Here is a 25,170-nt window from a genome sequence, read left to right as displayed (position 1 = left end):
GTGTAGGAAGTCCAGCAAAGCTGCCAGCTGGCCTGGCACATTATTCGTAACAGACTGGGCGCCAAGCCATATGTCAGCTGTACCAGCCTTCAGCCAGGGTCGGAGGGGCAATCTGGCAGTCTCCAAAGAGCAGGACTGAGAAGTCACCGTATTAACCAGTTTCAGGCCATTTGCTGGGCTGTTCCTTGGTCTGGTGATCCGTATTTACGGTACATTTTCATGATATTGCCAAAACTTTGAGTGCAGCCAGCACAAAAGCATGCAATCTCTTGTAACTTGAAAAACACATATTCTACGTGTATTTAAAAGATCAAACCAGTCCCAATTTTCAAAAGTGGGCAACTTTTTTAGCTATCTAATTTACAAATAGGTCACTGTTATTTTGGTGACTGGGCCTATTTTCTGTTCTAGTCCGACCCTAGGTGGGGCGGTGGATTATCAGTCTGGAGCTAGGGTCCTGTCAGGCTCAATCCTAGGACAGGTGTAGGTGGAACACAGTTGGATCATGGACTGAGTCTTATTAAAGGAGAAAAAGTGAGTAGCATTAAAGGAGAAGAATAACCAAAAGGGAAGTGAGCTAAGAAGACAAATATGGCAGTCTCTGCCTGGAAGGACCAGGCAGTGTCATGGAGCCGCAATCCTTATTCACCTTTCCAAGCATAAGCCTTCTTACTCAAGAAACACCAGGCTGAGTGGGTTGCAGGAACGCAAGGTAAGCCTTACTGCACTGGCCGCAGTGGGAGTCCTATCTCTGAGGAACCTGCCTCTCAGGCCAAAACCTTACTGTATCTGTGAGACAGTCTGCCTAAGTGACATGTTAGGGGTCCCTCATTTTGCCAGGGGGTTTCAAGCATGTAAAGCCACCAGAAACAACAAGCATTGGCAAAGCCAACAAGCCATATTTTGAGGCCTATTAACTTTGCCGGTTGCTTGTAGCCATACTAAACAGTATCGCTGATGATTTGCAGCTTGGCCAAACAAAAGCCATCATATGAGTGCATGCAGCTACAAAATGATGCACATGCTTTTCGTTTTAGTTACCGATCTGAGTTGGATTGGTAACTAAAAAGAAAATGAAATCTGCAAAAGCATTTCTTTTTTAAAAGCAGGTGGTGGGGAACAGTAGCAACAGGGGGAGCAGAAGCAACACCTGCGACAGAAACAACATGGGGAGGGTGGGATGCCCAGAAACAAAACGGGAGTTGTAAGCAACACAGAAAGCATGGATGGGAGAAGCAGCAATGGGCACAGAGAGAAGAAGGGTACGGATGGGGGAATCAACATGGAGGGTGCAGTTAGAAGAAGCAATGGGAAGTACATGGACAAGCACAACATGGAGGTGCCTCTAGCAGCAGATGTGCGACAGAGTAACACGGAGTGCAGGGGAGATAAATACATTAAAGAGGCAGCTCGAAAACACACACACACTTTCATGGATTGTTTAACACAAAAGAAAAACATATGTTCTTGAAAACAAGAGATCCGACACCCTCACCGTATTGCCCTTCACTTCCATTAGACATTAGAGGCCGGTGTCTCAGGATTTCAAGATACGGGTTCTGATTACTCAACACGCTTGGCCAGACATGTAGTGATGGTTGAACCCAGACTATCTCAACAAGGGTCATCCGTTGAGTCTGCCCCTCCTGTGATCATTTCCACCGATGTCAATGGACTGGGGTAGGAGTAGTCATGAAAAATCTTACATAGCAGGTGGTATGGAACAGGGGAGAGACTCTCCATTCTTCCACCATCAAGGAATGGGCTGCAGTTTGAGCCACTCTGCTGCATTCCCTCCCATCAATTCGAGGTCGGGGGTGTATACAGACAGACAATCATGTAGCAAGGTCTTATTTGTGTCATCAAGGGGGATGATTCTCTCCCTCTTTCTCCTTTTCCCGGGATATTGAGCTGAGTTCAGAACGGAATCTTTTCTATCTGACTGATGCTTTTCTTCCGGTGAAGGAGAACTGGACTGCAGATCAACTCAGAAGGAGGTTTCCAAATCGATCTCTATGTTGTGCTCTCTCCGAGGGTGTTTTAGAAGATTTGTCAGTGGCTCAGGACTAGGAGCCAGTGCCTGGAACTGTTTGCAACAGAGAGCAATGCTTTACTCCACCATTTCTGCTCTTTGATTCCATCTGAGAGGGCGTGGGCAACTGATGTACTTTTGGTCCCCTGGCCCAGGGGTCTCCTGTACACCCAGAGTGTTACAGAAGGTAATGGCCAGCCACTTTCAGATTCTTCTGACGGCTCCCAGTTGGTCGAGGAGACCCTGGTTTCCTCTGCTGCTTCAGTTATCGATGAGTCGTCCTTGGGATTTTCCTCTTTATCCTTCTCCCCTGAGTCAGCCAATCCTGGCGTTATCCTCCCTACAGTGTCTCAATTTGGTGATTTGGCTGCTCAAAGGGTGACTCTGTTGGCTCGGGGATGTTCAGAGGCTTTAGCTAATTCATCCATTTGTCTTCTAAACTCTCAACTTGCAGATTATACAACCCTCACTGGGGATACTTTAACCACATCGCTGCTAAGGAGATTTTCCCCCGGTGCTGGATCCTTTGAAAACGGTGTGGTCATGGCGGAACGGTTCCGTCATCAGCACAGCTCAACTGATGCTCATGACGGAACCGTTCCATCATGAGCATCGAAGGGGTTAATAAATGGTGTCATGCTTGGTGATAGGGTATGGCTTCTTGCGCTCCAATGAGGATTTCAGTTTTTCTACACGATGGCTTCACCTTGGGCTTGGCAGTTTCTACCATTACAGCTTAGTGGACAGCTATTCAAGCCTTCTGGGGTGATGATCTCTCTGTGATTGCTCCTTTAACATCTTGCCTCCTTAGGGGTTTCTTTCTGCAGATACCGGTATCTCATTCTCTGTTTCCACTCTGGGATGTCAATTGGTTCTCCAGGCTTTGACTGACCCTCCATTTGAACCACTGGATTCAGTTCCTATCAACTTTATAACAGAGAAGATGGTGTTTCTGATGGCTGTGTGTTCAGGAAGACGGGACGGAGAAGTGGGCGTTTCTTTCCAGATAAGGTTGTCCTTCAGCCAGGCCCTATTTTCCTGCTGAAAATTCCTTCCCAGTTTCACTGTTCAGAGGACATTGTTCTACCGGTTTTCTTTTCTGATTCTTCTTCGGATGAAAAAGTGAATAAGGTTTCTCTTGTCCTTTGCAGGTCCTTGTCCATTTAATTGGAATGTACTTCTGCCTATCAGAAGATGGATTCCCTGTTTGTTACCTTTGGCTTTCTCAATAAGGGTTCTCAGCCTTCTACTTCTACCATTTCTAGGTGGTTTATATCCACGATAATGAGAGTTTATCAGTTTTCAAGTTCTACCTCTCCCCCCCTGGTGCAAGGCCCTCCCCCCCTCAGGGATACTTCTTCACTTAGGAGGCAAAATGCTTTTCTCCATTGCTGACGGTTTTTCTCATCATATCCGTGAACTATGGACTGTCAATGGTTCTAACGTCCATTATGACACATTTTATGTACATTAAACTTGCCTCACAACTTTCATGTTTGGGTAAAGCGAAAAAAGACAAAAAATGAATCGCCCTAATGCGCTATATGTATTACACATTTACCACGAAAAGCTGTACACCCTACAGACTCTCCAGCAACTTGACTTATTTGGCTGCAGGGGGCAAAATGGCATTCATCCCAGAATTAAGGATCAACGGACTAGCAGAGTTCTAAAGTTTCGATATTTTGCTTAAGGCGCTTCTCTTCTGTCTCTTCAACGATAAATTCTCAGAAATGAGTCATCCCAGTGACAGGCTCTATAATAACACCGATTTACCCGGCCCAGACTGCTCAAACAGCCACAATCACAGATGATTTAAATCCAAGACAACACTTCTCTCAATGGACAAGAAAAGCATAGCTTGCGACACTGACTTGAATACATACAGACATTTCTAGACTATTTATCTTTTCTGTGCATTGTTCTGTTGTGCAAGTATATGTACCTGAAGTGGCACCATGCTGCCTTTGGGTCTGGCTCAGGAGAAGGCCGAGGGAGCTGTGGAAACAAAAGGACTGCTTAGATCATCCCATCTCATCATCTAATTTCATCATCTCATTTCATCATCTCATCTCATTTCATCTTATCTCATCTCATTTCATTTCATTTTACCTCATCTCATCATCTCATCTCACATGAGAGTAGGATTAACACTTGCGTTTTGGTATGTAATCCCCAGCCTGACCTGTGGAGCCTTGCTCCTTTGTTCTTCCATATTCATTCTTTCAAGGCATCCAATCTCGCTCACACAAGTCCACCCCAGTTGCCCAGCCCAGCCCAGTTTTGCCATCCTGATAGTCCCCTCTCTTTACTCCTGCAGCCTAGGAGTATTGGAACAAATATCAGCTGAGAGTGAAGTTATCATGTAATACATGGCTCTGCTCCTTTATCCCATTGTTTCCCCCATGAAAAGATCCTCTCTTTGTCCCTCCCTCCACATTCAGCCTACAAGTCTCAACTCTTTGTTGCTTTATAACTCCTATAAGGCCATTCTCCTTGCTCCTCTCTTACAGTGCTCCCCTCTTTGGTACTCCACACGGCTATTCTCTGGTTTTGGGTATGCAGCTCAGCAAGCCGCCTGTCGTTGTTCTTCACTTGATTAGGACCTAGGTAGGTATTCTGTATGCTCCTCATTATAAATCCTCCAGTTCCTCCATGTACAGCCCACAATAGCTTCTCTAGCCCAATTGGCTCTTATCTTTGCACGTCAGTGCCTACCCCTAAGCTAAAAGGCCTCTTTTTATCGAGTTCTGCATGACATCTTTCTTTGCTTGACATTTTTCTTCGCACACTTCTCTGTTCTCGCCAGCAATGCTTCCCTTTTAAGGAGCCTCCTTTCTTCCTTGAAATAATTTTTCCCTGCACCGCTAAGCTCTTGCCAAGGCCCCTCTTCTTACTCCGCTCTGTCGTCTCCTGAAAGACATCTCTCCTTGCATGTCTGTTCTCCGCTCAAAGACCTCTCTTTACACATCACTGTGTTCTCCTCTATCCTTCCAGGAAGGCCTATCTCCTTCTACATCTCTGGCCTCCCGGGGGAGACCTCTCTCTTTACACCTTTGTCTCACACTGTAAGATTGCTCCCCTTGTATCTCTCTAGCCTCCCCTGAATAGTCCCCTGTTATGTATCAGCAGTCCCCTCCTGAAGGCCTTTCTGCACCTTTCTGTCCTTTACTATCTCTCTCCTATACCTTGCTATCCTCCACTGAGAGGCATCTCTGTACACCTCTCTATCCACCCATGATAGGTCTCTCTTCTTACACCTCTATGATCTCTCATAAAAGCCTCTGTCCTTTCACCTCTCTACCCTACAAGGGAGCCCTCTCTCTTTATACCTTTGTCTTGTACTGTATCTATTTTCACCTTGCTTTCCTCCAGTAACAGTGCTCTGTTCTCTCCCGAAGTGCATCCCTCCATGTACCTCAAAGTACTCCGGTAAAAGAACCTTCGCTGTATGTATTGCCGTCGTCCCATGAAAAGATCTCTTGTGCTTAATTTGAGCTGGTGGTTTCTGGTGCTCAGCACCGGCACTTAATTATCAACACCGGCACTTATGACAGCTACCACATGGTGGTGAGATTAGCATCATTTAGAGATGAGCAGAAGAGCATTTTTTTATTCTTTCAGGTTACATAAAAAACAACTAATACCTGCTGCCCGAGCCATTTTTTTTATATCCTTGGCGGCCTGAAATTAGTCGGAATTGTCACACTTGTAGCAGTGTGCTGGTTGGTAGTTGTGTTGCTACTGTGACTGGCAACGCCGGCGGTGGCAATGGGTGATGCAAGCTGCAGAAGCCTCCGGACGAGAGCCCTGGCACTTATTTTTTTATAAATTAAGCACCGTCTTACGCGCACACTAAGATCAGTGCTTTGCTACTTTAGTGAATTTATGCCCAAACACCCCACCCCCTCTTTCTTCAGGTAGAAGTAGCATGCAAGACGTATTCATCTGCATCCCATTAGTGAGACAGAACTGCTATCCTTTGTAAGGTCTACCCATCTGACTTCACTTACCCCCCTCCTTCGCACTGCCCAGAGGGTGGGAGCTAGGCACAGAACACTGCTGAGTCTGTCCAGGTCTTCATTTATTGGATTACTTACAGGCATTGCCCATGGTCATTAGCGGGGAATTAAATCGCATGCGCTGCACTGGAAAATATAAGTACATTGAGGAGGAAGGCAGGGGGATGAGGAGCATAAAAGAAGGAAACAGTTTGGAAGCTGCCTGAGCTGCCCTCCCTTTTTTTTACAGCTACAAGATAAATAATGTATACATCAAGCAATCACAACATCAAGGAGACATGTAACAAATGGCCTCAGGAATCAGTAAAGATGTTGCACCCTTGGGGAGTCATTTACAAGCCCATTGAGCTGCTGGTGTGTCATGTTTTTTGACGCACCATATTTACAAGGCCACATAAAGTCACCCTGCATAACTTTTCATGGCCTTGTAAATATGGGCCCCCGTCATGCATTACTTTGCATGAAAGGGGCATTCCATGGGTGTTGCAGTTGGTGTCCCCAAGCAACATTCATGGAACCTGACACATTCCCAGATTTACAAGATTTTATAGGAGTGTTGCAAGATAAATACTTTTATTTCTCCTCGTTTTTTACTCTTTCTATGTGTGGTACATTCTGCCACCAAAGGTGGTGCTCCTTCCGCACAAAAACAATCATCCCTGCAATGCAGGCATCCTTGCACCATGACGCAAGAGTGTCTGCATTGGCGCACACCTGCTGTTTGTGCGCCGGCGCAGGGGAGAAGTACATGAATGCGTAGTATCTTGAAGGTACAACACGGTGCTGCCCATTTATTTTGACTCACAGCAGCGCAGCAGGAAGGCTTGCTGCGCTGTCGTACATCGAAATATAGTAAATGAGGCCATTGGTTTGGATTTAAAGTGACCGTCCAGTGTGAAGAAATAACTATTCTATTCCCCCAGTCCTGCATCTTTACTCACTTTTTGGAGACTTGCTGTCAGCCATGGTTGTGTGTGATTTAATAGAAATATGGTTTCATGGAATCCCATTATTGAGAAACCATTTCACCTAAAAAAAAATGTGGAAACTTGAAGGATGAATGACATTTACCATTTTTTAGAAACCAATTCAGAGAATGTATTTTGCTTTGAAAACTGTTTTTTGCATGCTAAGGTTTTACGGTGCTAATGCATAGTTACAAGTTTTAGATTCAAAAATATTTTTGCTAGAGGTAACTATTTCAGTGCTTTATTTCAGGGGACATAATTTCAGATTTAAAACTTTTACATTGTCAAGTAATTACATCTGATGCATTTAATTTGCTGGCTCCTCACTACCCTAAACCCTGTCTATCCTTGTCCCCTAAAAGCCCCTTTCCAGTGGTTTATTTGTACAAGTATGAGTGGAGGTGCCCAAAGCTCTGTCTAGAAGCCTGCAGCTGGTGCTTTTAAACATTGGAGTGCCAAAGTTTTGAATCAATCTTGTATCCCCTATCAGACACTCCCTGCCCATTTATCTAACTTTATCTCAAGTTCCTGCTTTCTCCCTTTGTGACATTTTATCTGTCTTTTTCTTCTTCTGTCTTTCCCTTTTGTACGTTTTCCCCTCTCTTGCTAGTGGCCAATATCTGATGAGGAAAAATAAGCACTGGTCCCCAAAAATGAGTGCCAGTGGGTCCGACCTGCAACCACCGGCTCAAATTAAGCACTGCCCATCACCACATCTAAACTCCACCCATCCCAGACCACTAAACTTTACCTATCTCTGAATCCTGAAAGTCCTTTCTACCCCTAAACTCCATCCATTCATGATCACTAAAAATTCCCTTACACGCCTAAACCCTGCTCATTCCTGCGCCCTAAAAAAACCCTCACTACATCTAAACTCCACCCATCCATTAACCCAAAATAAAAACCTCACCTATCCCTGACCCTTAAAACCCATCACCACCCATTCTTGATCCCTAAAAACCCTTTCTGCATCTCAACTCCACATATCCTGGAACTCTTAAACCCTTGCTACCCTAAACTCCACCCATCTCTGGCCCCTAAGAGCCCTCACTACCCCTAAACTCCACCCGTTTCTGAATCCTGAAAACCTTTCACCACCTGTTAACTACAGATCACAGAACCTTAAAAGCTCTCACTGTCCTAAATTTCACCCACCTGTGAACTCTAAAAACCCTTCAACACCTGATTCTCCACCAATCCCTGAGTCCTTTAAACCCCTCACTACCCCAAAACACCACCCATCCATGAACCTTAAAACTGCCTTTGTGTGCCTGAACTCGACCTATCCTCATTGCCTCTTAACATCACCCACCCCTGAACCCAAAAACACCTACCACTCCAAAACGCCACCCATACCGGATCCCTAAAAAATGCGCACCACCCCTGAGATTTGTTAGGAAAAAATTATCTGAATGGATTTCCACCTTTCATATTTTTGGCGTACACATAAGACTATATAAACCTATACAGCCTTCATATAACAGGTACATAGGGTCTTTCAGAACTTGTTTTTGACTTACTCGTGCATCAATTAATGCAACATTCTTCAAGTCGTGCTCCAACACTTTTCTTGGTACCTGAAGAGCATCCTGCTACCTACCGTCAGTCAGCCAGACATCACTGTTTCTTTGTCCGAAGTGTTACAAGCTGGAGCTTGCATGGCTGGGTGGTCCCTATGTTGGTGATGGTCCATAAAAGAACTGAGGGTGCATGTGAGGCTGAATAAGTGCTCTGACCACTTTACAGCGACCTTGATGCTTCCACTGAAAGTATTAGGTGGTACAAGGATTCTGCTTTCCTACATCACTTTGGTCCTATGGACTGTAATGTCCAAGAACAGTATTGCTTGTTAATTCCACAGCATTACATGTTTGTTAGGTCCTTTTAATTCTTAAATCCGCAGCCTCCTTTCATCCACCATTTCCTCTTCTCTCCTTCTTTCTTCTGGCTCTCTTTCTTTACTCTCCGCCAGTCTCCCTATCATTTCTTCCATTTAGGGCTTATGATTAGTTATCAATGGTATGTATCGGCACACAAATGACTCAATATATACACCAGGGAGCCTTTGAGGCCAAACTGTGCTGAATATTCTCTGTAGATGAGCCACCATGTTTGGAGAGCAGCCATTTGTGTTACACAACGGACGCCTTTGAAAGGCTGTAAACGCTCAAATAGAAAAACAGTGTTCTGTGTGGACTTCTCTTGACGTTCACGTTCAATTACTAATTCATACTCTGTTAATGTAAAGCAGATGTCTCTGCACACATCAGTATGTTCAGAACTTTCAGGTGGGTGCCATGGAATACAAACCACATATTAGTGGCAACCTTCCCTTACACTAATGCCAAACTTTCAATTCTGTAAATAGGACATGTTAACATCTTGTTGTATGATTGGGGGACTGGAATTCACAATTCTCAAAAAGAGGACCATGGACAGTTCACTTAATAGACATTCAATAAATATCACAAATCCCGCAAGGAATGTGACATGAGTCTGTCATGTTGTTATCATAGATTGAAAGATACTGAGAGAATATCTTTTATTCCATAATGTTGTACTTGGCCCTTTTTTGCAGGGTTATCCCCAAATCTTTTGCTTCTTCCTTCTATTTTTTCCTGACCTCTTGTTGTTGGTTTTAGGACTCTTGGCACTTTACCACTGCTAATCAGTGCTAAAGTGCATACTCTGTGTAACTTGTGAACATGATTGATTATCCATGATTGGCATATTTGACTTACTGGTCAGTCCCTAGTAAAGTGCACTAAGTGTGCCAGGGCTGGTAAATCAAATGCTACTAGTGGGCCTGCAGCACTGATCGTGCCACCTACATGAGTAGCTCTGAAAAGGTAACTCAGACCTGCTACTGCAGTGCCTGTGAGCAGTTGTTAACTGCTATGTGCACTTGGCAAGTGCACCCACTTGCCAGGCCCTAACCTTCCCTTTTCTTACATGGCAGTCACCCCTAAGGTAGGTCCAAGGTACCCTTGTGGGCAGGGTGCAGTGTATGTGAAAGGTAGGACATGTACTGGTGTGTGTGACATGTTCTGATAGTGAAATACAGCCAATTTCGTTTTTCACTATTAAAAAGCTATCTTGCCCCATAGGACAGAATGGGGAATGCTTTGTAACAGTTTACAAACATATCTTCCCATAGGGATAAGATGGAAAAATAAAGTTTAGGCTCTCTGAACTCAGAATTTAATAACTCATCTTTTACTAAAGATGTTTTTTTAATTGTGTGTTTGAAAATGCCACTTTTAGAAAGAAGGTATTTTCTTGTTTAACCATTCTGTGCGCCTCTGCCTGTTTCTGTATTGACTGTCTGGTTTTGGAGTGACAGGGGCTGGGGGGTGCATTCTCTCAGACAGAGGGGGGTCTGATGTGTGTCCTGCCTTTCCTGAATGAGTTAGCACTATGTTGAATAGGCCTGGTCTGCATTTGGAGTGGTGGGAGGAAACGGACCTGTACCTGAATAGGCCTGTGCCTGCTTTCCACAATGCTGGCTCCACCCCCCTGTGGTGGGTCTGGAGCCAAGGCTCAAAATGACAATGGATGTTGTTGTGCACTTGCAGATTTCCCCCAGAACTGGTTTGATCTGGGCTCAGAGCCCCTTGCACAAATAGATCAAAGACATTTTGGGGTATAAGTTTCAGACTCAAAACCCATGAACCTTAGTCTACTTCTGGAATCAAGTGGAACTTTTGCTGAGGAGAAGAGCTGGAGAAAATGAGGAGAAGTACTGCCCTTGCTGTGTGTCTGTCGTTGGCCTGCAGCGTCTGTTTCTGCCAAAGAAAGGAGAAGGACTTTGCTGTGTGCTGTGTCCCCACTTAAGGAAAGTCTCCAAGGGCTTGAGTAGAGCTTGCCTCCTGTTTTGAAGTCTCAGGAACACAAAGACTTTACCCCCAGCTCCCCTGAACTTATTTGCTGGGAGTTCTGACCTGCCAGGAGTGCCTGTGACTGTGTGGGCCTCTGGAGGTTGTTTCTGCTGCTGGGAGCTGGAAAGGAATGCAAGAAACAAGGAAGTTGATGCATCGCTCTTCTGGCGACAGTTTTCCTACCCAATGCTGTGGTGCAAGAGAATCTCCCAGCACCACCACGCCGCTGCTGAAACCGATGCAGCGCCTGTCACTGCTGCAAGAATCGACCCATCGAGGGATCGCAGCTGAAAAGGGTCGATGCAGCGCCGCTTGCCGCCTCCGTATCGTCAGCCAACACATCCCGGATTTCCACGCATCGTCCCTGTGAGGCAAGTTTTCCCCGACACATCATCCGTGCATCAGAGTCGTCTCAGAACTGACGCATCGCTTCCCCCTACAGACCGGACCCGGCGCATCGCTCTCCAGTGTTCAGCGGAACTGTTGCATCGCATCCACGAAGGTCTCAGGAACTACGCATCTCTTTGTTTTTTATGCTTCTCATCGCTGCAGCTGTTTGGCTTGGTGAACTTTGTCGCAACAACAGATACTTTGCAAGAAATCACGCATCCATAGTTTTCTACGGACTCAGTTGCTAAACCATTTTAAAGTCTTTTTTCTTAATACATGTATGTTGGGTATTTGTCATTTTGGTCTTGTTAAGTTTAGATAAAATACTTTACTTTCTAAACTGGTGTGGTGTCAATTTGTGGTGTTATTACTGTGTTACTGTGAGTGTTGGTACAAATACTTTACACATTGCCTTGGTATAAGCCTGTCTGCTCGTTCCAAGCTACCAAGGGGGTGAGCAGGGGTTATCTAAAGTGTGTATCCCCCTTAACCTGACTAGAAGCAAGGGTCACCATTTGGACAAACTTACCTACCTCTGCCAACTAGAGACCCCCATTTCTAACACATACTTAATCAGCATAGATATGGCTGCCGTATTGTTAACTCAGTCACAGAAAGAACATTTTCATCTGACTACTCAATGTATGCTGTACTAGCAATATTATTTGTTGGCCTTGCACATGCTGATGTTGGAGTAGAATAGCAAACCACTGTCCTAGAAGACAAGAATGCCCAAGTCTACATTCGATCTCAAAAAAGATCTCTCTTCTTGTCTTTCTTAAACTCTATTCAAGTTGAAGAATTTTTGATCCGGGCATATAAAAAGTTTTTGCGGTGTTCGGGTCAACAATTTTTTGCATGTACCACATAGCATGAGCACCTGTTTTAGAAAAAGAAATAGCTATATGCTTCAGGGAGGAGAAAGAGGAAATACAGCAGCTCTTGTATCCGGTGTCATTTAGCAGTATAGCTAATTCATCTTAAATAGACATGACAGACTTGCTCTAAAGTCTGTAAATAAATGCTGCTGTACTCGTATGGAACCAGGACAAGGTGGGGGGCTTGGGTATTATGCATACTCTGCCCCTCTTCTGAGGCTCTGCTAGGATCACACAACCCCTCACTTTGTCTCATGAGAAGATGGAGGCAGTTACTGCATTTTTTCTGTTCTTGTAAACATTTCGATTTCAGCTTTTGAAAAAAAATGTCATTGAAAGAAAATATACACAGTTTTCCAGTGGTCAACACATTATGGAAGGAGCTAGATATCACTTACTGTGATTTATGTTTGTCTGGGAAGGACATAGGAATAGATTATCTGAACGCTGGCAGCCATTTCCACTCATCACCCATGTGTTCTCTAGCATCAGCTGATATACTTTTAATAAACCGCTATCTGCATTTCTAAGCTGGACCGCCATACCTCTACTGGGACAGTATCCGCACTTGTTAACCTGGTTGGTATAATGTTCGTGGGTCAATGGAAGCACTAATCAAAGCTGCTGTTCCTCTGGGACAATCCCTGCTCTTCTTCGAGGCTGCATCCTTCTATATGGGTGATACCTGCCTTTTGCATGCTATGTATAACCCCCTTGTCCATAGATGGGGAAGGTCAGGGCTGTTGAGCAGCTTAAGGGCTGGTGAGTCTATTCCTCCCACTCTTACCATGGTCCACACTGACCAGTTCTTACATCGCACCATTTAGATTTGCTGGATAAATTTGAGTAATCTGACCGCTATAGTACTGCTCAATAGGGATTTGGGGTCACAGCACTTTGGGTCTAGCCAGAGTATCACATAGTGAGATCGTAGGACATGGAAAGATTGTGTTTTTATGAATTAGCATATTTCTTAATTGTTTATAGAAATTTTGTAAAGCAATCATTTTTCTGTGTGTTCGCATTTTGTAATGTGAGCATTTTTCATTTACATACAATGTTAGGTATAAATTCTATACCATCATCTAGAAACCCTACCATCGCTTGACATTACTAAGAAATAAGCAGACTGAATATCCATCTAAAGCTTCACATATATGACAAAGTATTCAAAAAGCTGGTTTACCAGAACATCATTAAGAATATAATATGACAAAGATAGTTCAGCACCTGGTTTTGTAAAATATGTACTTAATGAAGTGGAGTTATTGTTATTGTTAACTGGGGTTTATATAGCGCCAAATCACCGTCAGGTCTCTAGGCGCTCATGACAATGACAGTAACAACAACTGAGTAAATAAACAGAAGGTACATATGTGACAACATTACTTAAATAGGGCAGAAAGCTTCCCTAAACAGGAGTGTTTTCAACGACTTCCTAAAGTGCAGAAGGTTTACTTCTTTACGGAGAGACTCCGGTAGTTTGTTCCACATCTGTGGGACCTGAACAGAGAAAGATCTCCCTCCCTTGGTTGCCATTTTGAAACGCGGACAGGACAACAATTGCGAGTTAGAGGACCTAAGCGTTCGTTTGGGATTATAGACCCCAAGACATTCTTTTATATAGGCAGGCGCTTGCCCATAGATTGCCTTATGGGCAATACATACACTTTTAACACCTTGGCTGCTAGTGGTTTTCCCTTCCTGCGCTGACATTCCTTGAATCTCTCTATTCATGACGAGCTCAGCTCATCATAAGCACAGCTCAACTGTGCCTCATGTAGAGCTGAGCTCGTCATGAGCATGGAAGGGATTAAACTACACCCTTTGCTTTATGGGGAGCCAATGTAGCCTGTGCAATAATGGGGAGGCATGGGCCTGTCTAGGTAGTCTAAAAATTAATCGCGCTGCATCATTCAAAGTTACCTGCAAGCGATTAATCAGGATTTTTGGCAGACCTAAGTAGATCGCGTTCTCATAATCTATCCTTGAAATTATTGGAGCCGAGACAATGGTACGCAGCATAGTTCAAGAAAATAGGGGAACTAGCTTGCGTTGCTGCCTAATTAGGTTAGTACAGGTCCTAACAACAGAAGATATCTGGCTAGCCATTGTCAGCTCATGGTCGATCTTAATACCAAGGCTTTTTGCATTGGGGCACGGTTTGGGGGTGGGGCCAAGTTCCTGGGGCCAGAACAAATCACTCCAGGGCGAGGCAGCAGATGAGACCACCAAAACCTCTGTTTTTTCCGGATTTATCTTCAGCAAATTTGCCGTCATCCAGCTAACCGTATATCTAAGTATATTCTGGGCCTGGGTCTGTGCAGATGCCGTGTTGTTAATACTCAGTAACAACTGAGTATCGTCGGCATAATTAAAGATTCTGCAGCCCATACTTGCCAAAGAATCTATCAGTGGTTGCAGGTAGAGATTGAACAAAAGTGGGGTCAATGCAGAGCCCTGTGGGACTCCGCACTCAAGAGTACCCACCTCGGATGTACAATCCCCCAACAATCCTCCAATTGAATCCTCTGAGTCCTCCCCGAAAGAAAGGATTTCAGCCACTGATGGGCTAAATCCTTTATCCCAAACGCGGCCAGTCTGTCCAGAAGCAGGGCATGGCTGACAGTATTAAATGCCGCTGATATATCTAAAAGTATCAGGGCACTTGGTTTCTTACTGTCAGCCATGCCTCTGAGCTCATCCAGCACCGAGAGCATTACTAACTCGGTGCTGTGATGTGCACGGAACCCCGCTTGACGCTCCTGGAGTAGATGGTGTAATTCCAGGAATGAAGACAGGGACTTCAGCACATGTTGTTCCAGAATCTTGGACAAGAAAGGCAGCTGGGATATTGGCCTATTGTTTTTTTATCAAGGGCTTGACTCGTGCTTCTTTAAAGCTAGCTGGTAGAAGGCCAGTATCTAACAAATGGTTTAAAAGGGAGACAATATGGTCCTCTACAACAGGGAGCGCCAGACAGAAGACACCGGGGGGGCATGGGTCCGCAGGGGAACCTTACTTGGTTCTACTCATATGCTGCCAAGGGTTGTAGAGTCTATACCTGGGAACCTAGAGATGGTGGATTTCGGGGGAGCTTGAGAAACCTGTAATGCAGAGGGACCACTGGAGGTGCTATTCTTAATATCAGACAGAATAGTTACCACTTTCTCAAGAAAGTAACGTTGAAAGGTATTACAATCTATCGTTATTTCTGATTTTTCTTCTTTCTTGCTCAGTTCTTTTAGGATTTTAAAAGTTTCTTTCTGAATATTGTCTGCATTATTTATACGGGTTTCATAGTATTCACCTTTTGCTAACACTGGAGTGCAAATGTGACTAAAATAAACACTTTAAATGTACAGCTATCTTTGATAGATTTCGATGCATTACCAAGGAAAGTTGTTTATCCCTAGCATTAATGGGTAAAATACCTTATGAGGTGTGATTTCAACGATCCCTAGTAGCATTAATGAGATGCAACACATTACCTTTACATTTGGATTAGACTTTTGGGTGAGCGAAATTCAGTATTTTCTTCTTGTGAAATTTTGCATAGTTCCAGAAAAAAAGTTATTTCACACTATCTTGTGTGGCTTTTTTCACGTGAGCGCCCAATTTGGGTAAAAAAGCCTTGTGAGATACTGTGTTAGGAGAGAGGTTTGAATAAAAATGTCTTGGGGCGAGCTATATTCTGAGCTATTGAATCTCTTACGAAATTTCAAGTAATTTGGGGGATTAAAAAAAGCCCACAAAATTCAGGTATTGGGTTTCAGTGAATATGTATCATTTGTATTTGTACATCACCAAGTAAAGCGTCTTTATTTGTTTTGATCTTTTGATCCCATTAAAACCTTTGTTTCCAACACACTTCAGAATTACCCAAAAAGTTTTGTGCCTTCCTTATTGCTGATATGCTGTAAAATATGTACATAGATTATTTACAATCATTTATATACTGTGTTTTAGGAAAATAACTGAATCTTACATTCTTTCCTTTAACTTTCTGTTCCCGGCAAGATTTTCACCTTGGTCACTTTTATCGAATCCTTTCACTTTGCAATCAGAGAAATTAACATAAGCACCAATGTCCAGATAAGTGGCAATTTTTCCGAAGACATAGCTTGACATTTGTCCTTTGTATTTGAACCTACTTCAAATGTGACAAGATAAAACAAGCATTGGAAATGCAATAGGTCTCGCATTAGAAAAGTTGGAGCTATTGATTTTGTAAATGACAAATTTTTTTTATGTGTTGGTCTTGAAAATAGCAAAATTAATAGCTTTGTCATTTAAAATGCCAATACTTTTAACTTTTTCAAATGTGACACCTATAGCATTTGTAATGCAATATGTTTTGTATGTACGTGATGTACAGGAGGAAAAACTCAAGCAACCCCAGGTGGGTGACTAGGAACCAACTGGCTACAAAAGGCCTGAAAGAACACATGGCAGAGGTACACATGACTGGATAAAAAAGTCAGAGACTTGCAGTTTAGCAGCCTCGAGTTTCAAGTCTAATGAACGCGTGGCGTTCAGCTCTGTGCTTAATGATTGCGTGGTACTGACGCCAGTAAGACATCCAAAGGTATTACCTTACTATAATACAGAGGTGTTTGGCAGCGTCCAAACAGCAGCCTCCTGCTTCGCGCCTAATGAACGCATGGCCTTTAATATATCCTAAGAAAATAAATGTTAAAACACTTGTTACATATGGCACTGTAGAATCACGTATTTTAATGCAGAAAGAATAGAACAAAAATCTGAAAGCATGGCGCCAATAAGACGGCTGCTCACGGATGACCACCATGGTAGTGGACAAATAACAATAACCTTGCGTATTAATAATGCACGAGCAGCTTTGGTTTCTCCGAGACTCTAAAAGTATCCGATTGCAGGCGAGGAGCCCTTAACGCCGGGGGCCCGGAGCCCCTCCGGGTTCTCATAATAATCAGCCACGGATCAAAGCATCCCCTGGGCGGGAAACTAAGAAAACCCCCCGCGTGGAGACCTCCAAGCGCCTTTCATTTCAAGCAATGCCTGCTGCAGGGGTGCAATTCAATGGTGTGGCCAACAGTGGAGGGGAGGGGCAGGGCGGGAAGGGGAGGGGGCGAAGGGGGCAAGGGTAAATATGGACATGGAGGGGGTCGGATGAGGGAAAGAAGAGAGGATATTGAAGGCAGGGACGAATGACGAGTTTAGAAGAGAGTGGAAACGAGAAGGGAGGGCTGAAGTGAGGGGGAGGAGGAAGGGGATGAAAGGATGCTGAAAGGCGGAGTAGAAGGAGAGGTTATGAAAAGAATGAAGGAAAAGAGGTCAAGCAAAGGCATGAAGCAACTGAAGAAGGAAGAATGTAAGGATGGTAAAAGGGATGAATAAGAGAGAAAGAAGGGAGAGAAGAAAGTCAGGAGATTTACGAGAAGGAAAAAAGAAGAAGGAAAGAGGTAGGAAGGGATGGATGGAGAATCGATTGCAGGCGAGGAGCCCTTAACGCCGGAGGCCCGGAGCCCCTTCGGGTTCTCATAATAATCAGCCACAGATCAAAGCAGCGCCTGGGCGGGAAACGAAGAGAACCCCCCGCGTGGAGACCTCCAAGCTCCTTTCATTTCAAGTAATGCCTGCTGCAGGGGTGGGCCCGTTGCGAACAGCATGGCGGAATTAATTCAATTCAATGGTGTGGCCAACAGTGGAGGGGAGGGGCGGGGCGGGGAGGGAAGGAGAGGGGGGCGAAGGGGGCAAGGGTAAATATGGACATGGAGGGGGTCGGATGAGGGAAAGAAGAGAGGATATTGAAGGCAGGGACGAATGACGAGTTTAGAAGAGAGGAAACGAGAAGGGAGGGCTGAAGTGAGGGGGAGGAGGAAGGGGATGAAAGGATGCTGAAAGGCGGAGTAGGAGGAGAGGTTACTAAAAGAATGAAGGAAAAGAGGTCAAGCAAAGGCATGAAGCAACTGAAGGACGGAGGGAAGGCAGAGGAGGGGAGGAGAAATGCGACACGGCGGGCAGGGGAGGGGCGGAGCTGGTAAAAAAAAGACGAGGGAAGGCAGAGAAGGGGAGGGGGAGGAGAAATGCGACACGGCGGGCAGGGGAGGGGGCCGAGCGGGGAGAGCGGCGATGAGGGTGTGAAGCAGTAGGGGCCTTTGAAGTGAAGCTAAGCTTCACTTCAAAGGTGTGGGAGGAGTGCTGCTGGGGAACATATGGCGATTTGATGATGTGCACGCGCATTTTAGGTCAATGCGCTTGCACATTGACCTAAAAGCGCATGGGCACAGCATCAAATCGCCAGTCAATCGCCAGTCTAGGTAAAACTTATTTAAGCCCCTATAGTCTCGCTCTGCTCAATGCGCATGCGCATTGAGAGGCGAGACCTAAAAATATAAACGTATCTTTGTTCTACATTCAACTTGTGAGTTCCAGCATGGTTATTTTTGGGGGTACCGCAGCGCCCTGCACCCATACTTACAGAGCCTATGAGTATGAGTGTACGAGAAGTTGGATCAAAAGGTGAGCGGGAGTAAGTCACACGAGGAGAGAAATTCGAAGACCCCATAACAAAGAGATGTAAATAAGGTGAATATTGTCAGGACTTTAAGCGGGCCAGGTCCTGCTGCTGCTCAGCACCGGCAGGTCTAAAAAGCAAGTGCTGAGACAGGTCCCTATCGGGCTCTCCATTATTCATCTCACCCTCGGGGTGAAAACAATAATCTTAACTCTGCAGCAGTGCCACCCTTCACCCCCTTTGATGTAATTTAGAGACTTGTTATAGCTCTTTCACAGTCTCCTCATTCAGAACTGAAGCATTTTCAATATTATATACAACAAAGCCATAGTTGTTGCTTATTTATGTTTTACAACTAACAGCCATTGACTAACCCAATAGTCCAGGCATTGTGTAGGTGTAATATTACTTCTTGTATTCTGTATCTGGATGCAATGACAGAAACAGCTAAATACCAGTTGGGCTGCACACTATCCTAATCATAGGGTTTTAGCTTAGGTGTTTTTCAGCCACGCCCTTAATTACACAGGCCACGCCTCTTTGAGAGACCCCCCCCCCCGTTTTTTTCATCTCACTTAAAGCCTTGAATATTGTGCCGTATATTTACTCTTCTCTGTGCACAGAGTAGCATCAATATTCAACTATTTAAAGAGCAAATTAGTTTTCGTTAACGGTCTGCCAAATAGACGTGCTTTAGTCACAAGGGGTGGAAATGGAGGTCAGGCCAGCAGGCGTGAAGAAGGCTTTAGAGAGAGAGGTGAGGCGGCAGTCAGTCCAGAGGCCTGTTGTGGTAAACGACCAGTCAACAGTGTCTGACTGGAAACTAAACTCAGCCCAGGGAACCTTGAAAACAGCCCACTCTGCTGAAGCCCCCTAGAGAAAGCAAAAGAGGCCCATTGGCCAGCCCGGTCCAGACCCACTGCAAAGAAAAGAGGCGAGAAAAGCAGAACAGGAGAGGGAGAGGAAAAGAAGAACATTCAGGTGCCAGGAGCTTGTTGGACTGATTCTGGAGAAATCAGCGCTTTAAGTGGGCCGGGTCTCACTGGTGTTGAGCTCCGGCAGGTTTTTTAAAGGTGGCCTCAAAAAAGGTCTCTATCGGGCTTTGTTTTGTGGCCTGCCACTGGCACAGGCGGTCCGTTTTTTTCCCGGACTTCAGTGACAAAAGGCACATGATGTGCGCTGCTCACAATGCTCACTTCTCACTAGTGGAGAAGTTACGGAATGACGTCCTGCCAGGTGAGCGTTGTAGGGGAAGGGAAATCCTTTAAAGAGAGTCATTTTCTCTCTGGATTTCCCTTCTCTTTTTGAAACTCAAGAGCAGCAACATTGTCTTGGTGTCACCAGGGCTGAAAGTGGAACCTTTTTCAGTATTATATACAAGCCATATCTGCTGCTTATTTATCTTAAGCAACTAACAACTATTGACAAAGCCAATAGTCTGGACTTGTTGTAGGAATGATGTTACTTGTATCATATATCTGGATACAATGATAGAAACAGCAAAATACAAGTCGGGCGGCAATTTATGCTAAGCACAGGTTTTTAGTTTATGTGTTTTTAAGTCACGCCCCTAATTACATTGGCCACCTCCTGTTGAGAAGCCCCCCAGTATTTTCATCCCACTTAAAGCCCTGGGAGAAAGGATATTGACAGCCAGCTGAGGCGAGGGCACTGAGGCACGGGAGAGATAGTGTGATGGATGCCAAGCTCACAAGCCCTATTTAGAAACATGACCAGGAACCGCCACCAATCAGTTCTGATATCTGAGGTGATGCAGTAGAGGCAATCTGGAGTTTAGAGGTTTCAAGTAACTAACTATCATGCTTCACTCATTAGTACTGCATGAGAGCTCAATGCTTTGAAAGGGTTGATGCTAAAATGTGGTGATCTGCAGTTCACAAGTTCAAATCCTGGTGAAATCAACTCAGTCCTCCATTTTTCTAATGGCGTCAAATAACTTGTCATTAAATCTGATAATCACAACATCTATTATTTACAGTGCTTAGAACTTGCCATGTCAGAAAGACACACATTATTAAGCGCTATTCATAGAACAAGTTCCCATTATTATAAATATTTATGCACTGTCATGAATATAACAGCAGCAGGCCATAGGTGTAAGAGGGGCCTTGGCCGTAAGAGCTGGGGTTGCCACTATCCTCTTCCAGCACTTACAGCTCAGTATTGTAGACAGGACAGCCCCATGGCAAGCAGTGTTTAGTCCAAGGTGCAGATAGTGATATTTAAGGCATGTAGCTGAATTCCTGGTGTCTTACGTGCCTCTCCGGCAAACCCATCCAGGCCCATAGAGTGCACTGCCCTTTGAGTGGGTGCTCCAGGTGCACCTATCACAAAGACTGCATCATCCCCAGCGCAGCTGCAAACTCGCTTTTGCAATAGAGAAGCACCTTAATGAAAGATGTTCCGCCTGTTTGAAGCCTTATGTCCACATTTCATTGTGAAAAGAGGGGGGCAGAGGTCCCCCCGCACATGGGTGAAGTGAGTGACATCACCTCTATGTAAAAACAACAAGGTGATGGAAGGAATGCTTGAATTAATATTAACCACTGTTGATCGCTCTGGCTCGCATTCCAAGCCATCATTTTTCACCTACTGTATCATTCTAGAGACTGAGGCATACCTTATGCAAATCATTCTTGGGCTTGCTCCAATAGGATCAGTGCACCCTGAATGCCACGCCGGGTCTTCTCCAGGTGAGAACAAAAGCAAACCCAGACTGGTTTTGACCTGCTCAGGTCTCATCAATGAGACATTGCTTATGTTCAATGGGATATTGAGCACCCATCACATTTAGAGTATCTACTACAAAGGGAACATGATGATAAAAGGAATGCTTGAATTAATGTCAGGTGATTGCTGTAGGCTGCATTCCAGACCATCATTTTATATCCACTGTGCCATTCTAGACAGAGATTCATCTTATGCAGTTAGTGCACAACCTGACAGCTCCCTTGCCTCTGCACTATACAATGTCGTGGATGCAAAGTATTTCTTCATTTATATGGCACTACATGACGATGCAAATTAGGGAATGGTTCGTTGAGATCACACTGCTGCAACATATGTGAATTACAGAAAGGGACTCACAAGCAGTAATACCAAAGTGCCACATGGATGCAAAAAATGGGTGTGGACATATCCGTTGCACGCTAAGGCACGTTTTGACAATATGGTCCCACAGGTGGTATTTTCCAATACCTCCGCCCAGTATAACGTGTGCTGGACAAAGTTATCAGCAAAGTCAGCAAAAGTATATTTGAATATCAAAGTGTTTAGTGTCGTGCCTCTCTACCACAGACTAAGCTGAGGGGCTAAAGCCTTTCAATATGAACTGTTTATCTTTTTGTAGTGTTCCTGAAATGGAGACTTTGCCAAAAGTGAGAATGAAGCTTCATTTGGGGGCAAAGTTTACCTGCCTCCAGTTGCTCTTTGGGTGTGTGTTGGCTTTAATCATGGCACTAAACTGTTTGGACCTCGGAAGCCCGATCCATATATGTTTATTTTGTGTCCAATAATGTGTTTTCATGTCAATTAATATTTGCTATCAGAGAACGGACTATCCCAAGGGAATCTTTATATGAATTAATAATTCACGTGGTTATATCAATTCTTGACATTTGTTGTTTGTGAATAAATGTGAATCCAGCCTCTAAACCTACCAGTTAGATCTTACTGAGGGCCATTTCATAGTATGATATGCACCAATAAGCAAAGGGTGCAGAACATTGGCCTTATCAATGGTTGGTATTGCCCTTTACTCAGATATTGCAAAGCTATTTGTCCATCGTTTGCAAATGATTCAAGACCAAGTCGTCAGAATTGCTATTGGCATCCCACGAAGACTGCATGTGACCCTGATTCGATGGGAGTTTTGCAGATTACCAGTCATAGTGCATGCTACCTCTTAGGTTCTTTACGTGACACTATATACATCAGTAATAATAATGATAAATCTATATGCCAGTTTTGGGAACTTCAATCCTCTGACAAGAAACACTGCAATCAATTTATTTTGTTGTATTCATTTACATTGGGAGTCCTTACTGTACACAGTAATGAGCTGGTACATAAGAATAGGTAGAGATGCTGGTAGTTGCACATAAAATAGTGTATGATAAATTGTTAATGGATGATGGGAACACAGACATAATAATATTTAGGCAAAACAGAATATGGACTACAATTGTATTTACATAAAATACGTATCTAACGTTTTGGAGTAAGAGACACAGGTGTTGGACAATCAGTGGAGAGTTGGGGTGATCAAGTGATAAAACATTCAAGTCCCTTTTCAGTGCTGATGTAAAACCAATAAGGGATTGAGTAGTGTCTATATCACATGGATGGGCATTGGAGTGCAGTGGTCAGAGAAACGGGAAAGATAGATCCAAAACATGATGGAGTAGAGGGACTTTGGATATGGTTCGTAAGTTGAGGTCAACAGATTGTAGAGTCCGATGAAAACTTTCTTCAGATTGGAGCAAACACATGATCAGGGGCCATTCTGTTGTTGTTTTTAACACAAGGATGAATCATTTGAAGGAAGCCATCATAACTGGATGCTTTTTGATGTGCTAGTTGATTAACAGAGCAGGTTGTGCAGTATTCTGGTGGTAAAACTGATAACTTCGTGGTGTCTGGAGGTGAAAAATATAAGGGAAAACTAGTTTGCAGGCGACACAGTAATCCAATTTTACAAGTCACCAGAGTGTGAATCAGAGCTTGACCACTGAGTGTGTGGTGCGTCCAGATTTTCATATTTCCTTAGCTAGGCGCAGAAGAGTCATTTTTTAGCTCTTGTTTATCCACCAACACAAGCTGTCTGGTTGTCAAAGACTTATTGTGCACTTATGGTGGGTTAAAAGGCCACCAATTGCGGATCATTGTTTGACTTTATTGTCAATCTCATTTGGTTGATTCGCATTTGCTGCCTTGCCTTCCTCTTCCTGTGTTTGTCCCTTACTTAGATCATAGCCTCTACAATTCCTCCAATTGCTCACATTTAGGGAACTCCTTTTTGTCTTTTATTTGGTACTCAATAAGAGTGTATGTGGTTTCTAGCTATCTCCTCCTTCTGATGCTTCCCCGTTCAAAAAGCATGTCCCCTGCCCCAGCATTAATTTACTCTGCATCCCTCCCAGCTTGTCTGGTAAATGAACTACACCAGGGATTTGCTGGGGTATGACGGATCAGCCGACTTTAAGGTTTGTTTTTGCTTTATCGCTTGCATTTTACATTTAACATGAAAGCACAAGCTTGGGTGCACAAATATTTTAAGGGTCTTGGGTAAGGGTCATCTGCTGCACTCACTCAGTTGGCCTACATGGAAGCAGAAGGTGTACTTATCATGATGGTTCTCCTAAGGGACCATAAATCTGTTTCCTGAGCTTCTGCAGCAGTCCAAATGGCTGAATACTGTGGAAAGTAAATTAGGCCTTTGGGAGCATTTAACTTTGCATTCTGGCACTACCTTATTCTTGTAAATTTCTGTAAAATGTTCCTGAATGAAAGTTATTTGAAAAAGACACCATGTCAATTATAAAGAATGAAAATATTGAATTCAGTGTACAGTTATGAGATCCTATAAAATAGGTGTTTGGTTTTCCTCCTTTTTCATATAATATATTTTTCTTTTTCTGTATTTTATTAAACTTTCCAGGCAAGCATTGGCAAAGCCACCAGCTCTGCAATTGCATTAGATAGGCGAGACCTATTGTCTTTGCCAATGCTTGTTCTGAAATGTAACTAAATATTTCAGCTGCTTTTAAGAGGCAGTCTGCCTCACAGAAGATGTAGCTGCTTTGATTAAATAGGTTAAGGCTCTGCTATTCTGGTTCATGTGTTCGTTTTTTGATACCTTCAGGTCCCTTGAGCACTGTAAAGCCCTAAAGATCGAGCCTGATCCTTATCATTGAAAAAGTGATGCTTATTATGATTTAATACAATATAATATTGCTTATGTGAACATGTTTCAGGTCTCTGTCTGACATTATCTTCTCACAAGTTTAGACGTCTCCCATCTCTCCCATCAAGAGGTTTCTCATTACTTCCGCAGTGATGTCCACTTTAATTCACATTCCTGTCACAGTCTTTCTGTAATTCCATGGTCCTCTCAATGTTAACTATTTTAGTCCTTGGATTCTCCTATGTTAGGGTTGGTTTTTGATCCACGAACCTGTAAAGCTGGTTAGGAGCAGTCATGGTATCGAGCCTGTGTGCGGTCGGACACGGAGAGACCCTGCATCTGTAGGATAAGCTTCGCCACCTTCCATCCCTCTCTGTTTCTCCTGAACGCTGGTTGATTAGGATACAACTTGACCCCATACCTGTCCACACCTCCCTTTGGGCATTGGCTCTCAATTCCATTGACTGCACCCCTTCTAAATGTCTTGATTACGCCTTTCTCCTTCCATGGCAGAATCATGGCTTCCCCATGGTTTCTTTAATAGCAAAACTCCTGCTATGCTCTTTTTGCAAAA

General features: G+C 44.0%; 1 protein-coding gene across 4 annotated transcripts in view; it reads right to left on the bottom strand.

Annotated features, from left to right (window-relative positions):
* The window catches only part of ANXA6 (annexin A6), a 184,281-nt gene that overhangs the window by 134,298 nt on the left and 24,813 nt on the right, over window positions 1-25,170 (bottom strand). For all 4 annotated transcript variants that reach the window (XM_086931283.1, XM_086931285.1, XM_086931282.1 and 1 more), the window contains exon 2: window positions 3,978-4,030. In XM_086931283.1, coding sequence (XP_086787409.1) covers window positions 3,978-3,992 — 15 coding nt within the window. In that variant the 5' untranslated portion in view covers window positions 3,993-4,030. The remainder of the gene's footprint in view (window positions 1-3,977; window positions 4,031-25,170) is intronic.

This window comes from Lissotriton vulgaris, chromosome 7 (assembly GCF_964263255.1).
Source record: "Lissotriton vulgaris chromosome 7, aLisVul1.2, whole genome shotgun sequence".
NCBI lineage: Eukaryota > Metazoa > Chordata > Amphibia > Caudata > Salamandridae > Lissotriton > Lissotriton vulgaris.
The sequence above is the reverse complement of the archived record's forward strand: the minus strand, read 5'-3'. Positions and strand labels throughout refer to the sequence as shown.